This window comes from Sycon ciliatum, chromosome 13, assembly GCF_964019385.1.
Source record: "Sycon ciliatum chromosome 13, ocSycCili1.1, whole genome shotgun sequence".
Taxonomy (NCBI): domain Eukaryota; kingdom Metazoa; phylum Porifera; class Calcarea; order Leucosolenida; family Sycettidae; genus Sycon; species Sycon ciliatum.
In genome coordinates this window covers 27622905-27630628 of record NC_088655.1, presented here as the reverse complement: position 1 = coordinate 27630628, position 7724 = coordinate 27622905, and the positions used below count along the sequence as shown (strand labels likewise).

Sequence of the window (7724 nt, the reverse complement as noted above, 5' to 3'; positions counted from 1 at the left end):
AGAGTAACTCTCCATCACTGTAACTGGATTATACAGTCAGAAAGTGCAATAACTAGGCACAAAACTGACAGAGCACTGAGACATTCGACGTCCTCGTATCCACGTATCGTGTCCTTCTCCTTTCTACATTTATTTATGGCTCAACATCCGAGTTTCAAATAATAATAATAATAATAATCTTCACTAGTTTGAGGGAAAGAGACAAACAGGAAAAAAAATAATAATATTATTATACAGGGAATGACAAGGCAGCGAATGTTTTATTGTGTTACAGGGAAGGAGGGTTGGGGATAAAATATTGAGAAAGAAGAGAGAATGGTAGGTATCTCAATGAAGAGCGAAGCGTGTGAATGTAAAGAGGTGGAAAGACGATAAAACAAGTCTTGAAAACGTATTGCGGATTAGGTGAATGCACCTGCAAAGCCACCATATACTGTGCGGTTTATTTTCAAGCCATCAATTTCTACCTTGAGGCCCTGGCCGTTGGGTAAAAATAAAATCCAAAGATATGCGTGTGTATTGGATGGGATGGGCGAAGCCACATATTATCGTATTGTGTCATAGTGGGTCCCTTCGGAGCTTGTTCTGATGCCGTATGCATCATTCACCTTCAAGTCGGGCATGTCAATCTCGTTGGAGAACTGCACTGGAGCTTTGGCATATTACCTTATAGTGTCATAGTGGGTCCCTTCGGAGATTCTTCCGATGCCGTATGCATCATTCTCCTTCAGGTCGGTCATGTCAATCTCGCTGGAGAACTGCACTGGAACTTTGGTAGTCTCTGCCCTGGGTTCCTGTGCACGGCGCTTGATAATGCAAACAAATATCATCGTGGAAATGAGAAACCCAGCCAAGAAGCATGCAACGCCAACAATGATAGTTGTGCCTGACGTTGCACCGCTTGAGTCGGACGAGCCTGGGGAAGAGAAGGGATGTGTCTGGGAAGGGGTTGGGGCTGGAAGAAGGAAGAACACACTGTTAGTTCGCGCCAAATGGTACGGTTATCCGTCAGGTGCATGCTGCCGATAACTATTCTGTCTCCAATAGGCATTTTTCCCGTAGATTCAAATAGGACTTTCAAATGCAAGATCCTAACGTGAAGCTACTTGGAAGAATGAGTATGTATGCGAAGTGTATCGGGGGAATGCATGCAGGGAGATAAGTCTGGGTTCAAATCCTAGATTATGTCAAATAGGAGAAATGAAAATTTATAACATCTCTACACTTTTTGCCTAGGTCATCAAGGTGGTAGACTGTGTCGTTTCCCCGGGAATGCAAAGAGGGAGTCTATTTCTTTCGCTCAGGGCCCTGCGCTATGTTTTTTGTCTAGCTCATCATGCATGTAATTCGAACAGATGGAAACCTTTGCAATACAATGATGTAGCCGATCAGTTCATTGTGGTATGGTAGGGCATTGTAGCCGTCATGGTCAACGTAAAACACTATTTACGGATACACAAGCTCGGGTGAGCAAAAGTCTCTCTGCCCCATAAGATGCCACATACCAACAAAATACAAAACCATGCACTTCACACGAGCTGACTTGCACGCGTGGCCCTTTTCACGAACCAAGACAAAGAGATTGGTCTATTATAGCGCATGTACGAAATCACTAGATTACACCCGCACCAGAGATAAAGTAGAGAGCTGTTGCAGAAGAACGGCAAACGGAAAAGATGCCTAGCGCCATGGCATAATATTCAAATTGGGCTTTCAAATGGTTGGTTGGTTGGTACTTCAAGTATATTTAATTTTACTTCGCCAGAATGAACAGGCATTGCTGCCTTCTTGCCTGGACAAGTGGATTGTCCAAGTTCACACAAAAAGATGAAGAAAGGTAAGAAATATTACATGAGGGTGTGAAGCATGCAATCGTATAAGAGAAATATTTCATAAGAGTGTGGCACATGCATTACGAGAGAGGAGAGATAGATAAATAGAGATAGAGAGAGATAGATAGATAGAGAGTGCAAGATCATGACGTGAAGCAACTTGGAAGAATGAGTATGTATGCGAAGTGTATCGGGGGAATGCATCAGGGCGATAGTGCAGGTTCGAATCCCAGGTTATGTCTTGAAAAAATAGGAGAAATGAAAAAATTATAACATTCCTATGGCTTTTTTGCCTAAGTCATCAAGGTGGTAGACGGTGTCGTATTTCCCGCGAATGCAAAGAGAAAGTGTATCTCTCTCGCTCAGGTCCCTATGCATTTTTGCCTAGTTCATCATGCATGTTATTGAAACAGATGGAAACTTTTTGCAATACAATGATGTAGCCGATCAGTTCGTTGTGGTATGGTTGGGCATTATTGCCATCCTTTTCGACGTAAAACACTATAAGACCGCAACGAAGTTGGGGCCAAAGAGAAAGTTATATAACCCAATAAATTCTTAGGAAAATAGATGGCACATGCCACGTACGGCTCCTTTCTCTTCGAAACTCAACACTTGCAAGCCAAATATGAAAGAAAGAAAAAATCATCAGCTACACCACCGGGACTCGAACCAGGGACCTTGCTATTCGCGAGCAATGCTCTAACCAACTGAACTACAGTATGACTCTTATCCACAGTTATCATGGGGAGCGCATCAAACTATGTCCACTGTGAATATCTGGCTTGCAAGTGTTGAGTTTCGGAGAGAAAAGAGCAGTACGTGGCATGTGGTCTCTAATTTCCTAAAACTTTGAAATTCTCCGTGAAGTCCAAATTTGAAATTGCAATTTGTATTTGCTCGCAGTGGACATAGTTTGATGCGCTTCCCATGGTATCAAGCGAATGGCCGAGGGCCCTCTTGATTGGTGTGAGTTGCCAGTATGATGCAAGCCAGATATGGATTGATCGAAGAAGGATAGATTTACCATCACTGTGGATAAGATTCATACAGTGCCTCAGTTGGTTAGAGCATTGCTCGCGAATAGCAAGGTCCCTGGTTCGAGTCCCGATGGTGTGACTGATGATTTTTTCTTTCTTTCATATCTTGCTTGCAAATGTTGAGTTTCGGAGAGAAAAGAGCAGTACGTGGATTGTGGCCTCTAATTTCCTCATACTTTGATATTCTCCGTGAAGTCCAAATTTGAAATTCCAATAAATTCTGGAATTTCTTTTGCCTAACTCATAATCAAACTGATGGAAACGTATTGCAATACAATGATGTAGCCAATCAATGGAAAAAAACATTTCCATCAGTTCTAATAAAATGCATGATGAGCTAGGCAAAAAAGCATAGCGTAGGGCCCTGAGCTTCCAAGCTCTCTCGTTTTACTAGGGGAGTCTCAACAGGCTACGGCCTTTTTACTGGGAACCCTAGGTGAAGTTTAACCATGTTAATGAACAGAGCAAGAGTGTGGGCCTGTCGACAGTCATGAGGAAGAGAATTCCATCTGCCTGCCGCCAGAAAAGAAATAGAGCGCATGCGATACTCCGTATAAACAAGTGGGAGAACTAAGGCTCTCTGTGCCTTGCCCGGGTGCATGGCTGGTGACCAAGTGCAGTTGCCCAAAGCTGGTACAAAGACTGAAGAAAAGGACTAGCAAGATGCTGGGCCAAGCAGCGGTACACAAAAACATATAGCTTGAGGCTAATACGCTGTTCCAAAGAATAGAGGCGTTATAAGCGAAGAACAAGTTCAGTGGGCGTGGGCGTTCTATGGCCATATCGAAAGCAGCAACTTAAGCAAACACTGAGAGTGTGTGAAGTCAAGTTCGAACATAGACCGACTATTTCTTAATTTGCTGGCAAAAAGTCCTATATATAGGATTTGAAAATGCGTGACCTTTATGCCGTTGTTATTGGTCATCATGAGTCATTCATGACCGATAATAGGAGCATAATGGTTTTATTAGAAGCTGTAAATATGTTTGAGGCACGAATGTTCACTTTTTAGATTCATAGGACATCATGAATATCCATTTTGAGCAAGAATTGGAATTTTGAGCAGCATTGTTCAGCTGGTGGCATGGAAAGGACTGAAGCAGTGAATGTGCAAAAGAACATTACAGGTGTGGCACGGGGTGGTTTCATGACGACACATCGCACATGCCGTCGTGAAACTACCAATTTAAAGGATAAAACAAGGTCCAGTAAAATCTCAAATCCTATATAAATAATAAAAATAAATTCGACGGGGTTCGCGTACCGGGCAGGTCCAGAACAATCCTATATAATAGGATTCGAAAAATAGGGCACAGGCCTTACAAATATTGCGCAAGGAGATGAGCCTTAGATGTTAGTATTTGAAAAATATATCTTATTCAACTCTCCATATCGACTAAGACCTAACACGGAAGAATTGGTCACATACGTTTCCCTATGCTCATGCCACACCCATTTTGAGTTGAAAAATTGGACCAAAATCCTATATATAGGATTTAGCAAATTAAGAGATAAAAATGTGGAGCACTTTCAGTGAGTCATTCGAAAAGATACAAGTCATGTATCGCACAGTCAGGATCACTTGCGGTACAGTTCTGGCCAGAGAATTCCGATGACCGTAAGTGGACAAATTTTCGGCTCACTCAAATGTCGGCCTCCCAGCTAAAACACATTTTGGCTGCAACAATTTTCGGCCTGTACTGCTGCTGCCTGTATACACTGTCACACTGAACCTTGCAAAACTAAATTTCGGCCGCAACAAATTTTCGGCCAACTTGATCAGGCCGAAAAAAGCCGAAAATAAATACGCTCGGAATATTTGTTGACTTTTAAAAGTAGAGTGAAACCTGTCCCAGAAGACCACTGCAGCCTAGGACCAACGGATGCTGTTTCCAGTCAAATGACCCTGGATAAGGAGACCACCTGGTTACAGAGACCACATTTCGAAGGTCCCTTGAGCGGTCGTCTTAGACAGGTTTCAATGTACTTGATTTAAGCAGTGCTGCGCTCGAGTGCGCAGAGTGTTTTGTGTGGTGCTAGGACTGCATAGCCCTCGGCACTATTATATTCATGAGGTTGGGTTCCTCTGGCCAGGATTGTACAAATATGTACGGAGAGAGAAACACACACACACACACACACTCACACACAAACACACACACACACACAAACCTGCAGGACACAGTCATGATGGCTTACCTGCACATGTTGAGCAGCTGGGATCGGCCACATCTAGTCAAAGAAGACACAGTAAATGAGCAACATACGGATACAGACACATACACGCATGCACACACACACAAACACACACACACACACTTGCAGTGGCCGGTTTAGGGGGGGCCCCCTCCCACAAAAGTTTCGACCTAGGTTTCGAAAAATAAAAAGGCAGGGCTAGCTAGCCTCGGGGCGGGGCGCGCGCGCGCGGCCTGAAACGATCGTCCAAAAGCGGTTGCACGGTACGGTGCTCCAGCTGGTGTTGATTGTACACACTACGCTGTCTACAGAGTACAGTGAGCATGCACGGCTACAGAAACACGGTGACCTGACTGTGTACACTGTACTGTTGTACAGTGTGATCCCTGCGGGGACGCGCTCGACGCGTCTTCAACGTACAAACATTGAAGAAAAGTCTTCGAGTCAACCAAAACACGATTCGAATGCCGAGGGCTCAGGCGATCATCCTCGTTCGAATCGTGTTTTGGTTGACTCGAAGACTTTTCTTCGATGTCTCAGCGACATCTCAAAAGGCCAAGCTCTAGCCAGCAGAGCCTGGATTGATTTTTTGCAAAGCGTTCCTGTGGCGGTGCAACTCCTGCTGCCGCTCCAACAGGAAACAGTGGGAGTGCTGAAGTAGCTGTTATTCCAGTTGAACTTTCGGAGCGGACTGACAGTTACACTCCGCCAGACGTGGAAGCACCTGTTGTCAGCGAGCAGCCAGAACATGAAGAAGAGCGCACAGTGACAAGTGGACATAGTACCGCTGCCTATGTAAAGGATGCTTTGAGCGGTGAGAAATTGTTGGACCCGAATAATAAATTGCAGTTGATTGGCTCACAATACGGCAAATTTGAAGTTTACAATGTACAATGTTGCTGCGTGTACAGAAATACTGCTCATGGTGTGTGAGATTTATGGCTCCTTGACACCGGTTTTCAAAATGGCTGACCTTGGACAGTGGCATGATGTCATCTACCTCCACCCCATCCCGGCCGCAACCCCCCCCCCCCCTCGGCCAAATCCTGGACACTCAACTGACTTGTACTTGGTCACTGCTAAAACTGGTCACATAGGCCCGGGAGCGGGGAGAGTGGCTTAAAAAGAATCTTGGGCAGGTAGCTCAACCAGCTATTGAACTGCTCAACAGCCGAAACCCCTAGAATCCCAACACCCTGTTTGGAATTGGAAATTATTCCACCTATGGGCTCACCACGAGTAAGACGTAAGTTGGTTAGGAAAAGGTGAAGAAAATAAGGATGGACAGCATCAGGGTATCCATCCCGGGCGCGATCCAACTGGATTTGCCCCCCCCCCCCCTCTGCTCTAAGCAGTCTTAACCAGGGTAGATGTATGTGTTCCGTGACACAAAATCTGCGCTCGTCTTATACTCCAGGGCGGCTCATACTCCAGTGCGGCTCATACTCCAGTGTGGCTTATACTCCAGTGTGGCTTATACTCCAGTGTGGCTTATACTCCAGTGTGGCTTATACTCCAGTGTGGCTTATACTCCAGTGTGGCTTATACTCCAGTGCGGCTCATACTCCAGTGCGGCTCATACTCCAGTGTGGCTTATACTCCAGCGTGGCTTATACTCCAGTGTGGCTTATACTCCAGTGTGGCTTATACTCCGGAAAGTCTGGTAATACTTTGGAGGCACAAACACTTAGCCTCACCTGCATCGTCGGTTGCAGACGTGTTGACCAGGTCAAACGTGATCGTACCCATTGAGGCGGTGCTGCCGGAGCTCTTGCGGTACACGGTTGTGCGTAAGCTCGTGGCAGTGATGCGAGCTATGGGCTGTGCCGGGGTGGTGACCTGGTTGCCTGAGTTCCACGACACACCGCTGTCAGTACCTGCGGAAAGGCAGACGGAGAAACGGACAGGTGGACGGACGGATGGATGGAGTGACAGACAGACGGATGGACGGACAGACAGACAGACAAACGGAAAGTAATTATATCAGTATCAATCAGACATGTCTTGCTCCTGTTGTTCCGTCCGCCTATCTGCCAGACGGACAGACAGACAGACAGACGAACATACCGACAGATAGATAGACACACCAGCGGACGGGTGAACAGATGGATACGCAGTGTCCCCGTCGGCGCTAGCGCACATGCAGTCAAACACACACACACACACACACACTCACGCACACATACGCACACAAACACACACACACATACACATGCACACACACACACACACACACACACACACACACACACACATACACACACAACACACACACACACATCCATACTGACCATCCCTTGACTTACCAGCATCCCAGGGATATGCCTGCACGGTAACGGACTGCTTCCAGCTACTGCCGTCGCACAGGTTCTCAGAGGATGCGCCCACAAACCAGTCGGGACTTGGCGCAATCATGGTGGCCACGGATACCGACGGTCGGTAACGATCGGCTGTGAATGTGGCTGTCGATGTACCCGAGGCCGAGCCCAGGAAGTTACCCCGAAACGTAGACCGCGTGTTCGGACCTGAATACAAGAAGGAGGAGATGGACAAGAAATTATGCTAGCTAAACTTAGGCAGCATCCCAGGCCCGGCCAAACCGGTCTGGTTGGTCAGGCCATGGGTTGATCAACTTTTTTTGACCACCAGCGTGTGT

The 7724-nt window shown here is 46.2% G+C and overlaps 1 protein-coding gene across 1 annotated transcript in view; it reads right to left on the bottom strand.

Annotated features, from left to right (window-relative positions):
• Positions 1–216: 216 nt before the first annotated feature.
• LOC135829687 (mucin-5AC-like) overlaps positions 217–7724 on the bottom strand; it is a 26025-nt gene continuing 18517 nt past the window's right edge. Inside the window, exons 7-10 of the mRNA XM_065342078.1 lie at positions 7375–7593; positions 6766–6945; positions 5072–5104; positions 217–955 (exon numbers count right to left, since the gene is read on the bottom strand). Coding sequence (XP_065198150.1) covers positions 663–955; positions 5072–5104; positions 6766–6945; positions 7375–7593 — 725 coding nt within the window. The 3' untranslated portion in view covers positions 217–662. The remainder of the gene's footprint in view (positions 956–5071; positions 5105–6765; positions 6946–7374; positions 7594–7724) is intronic.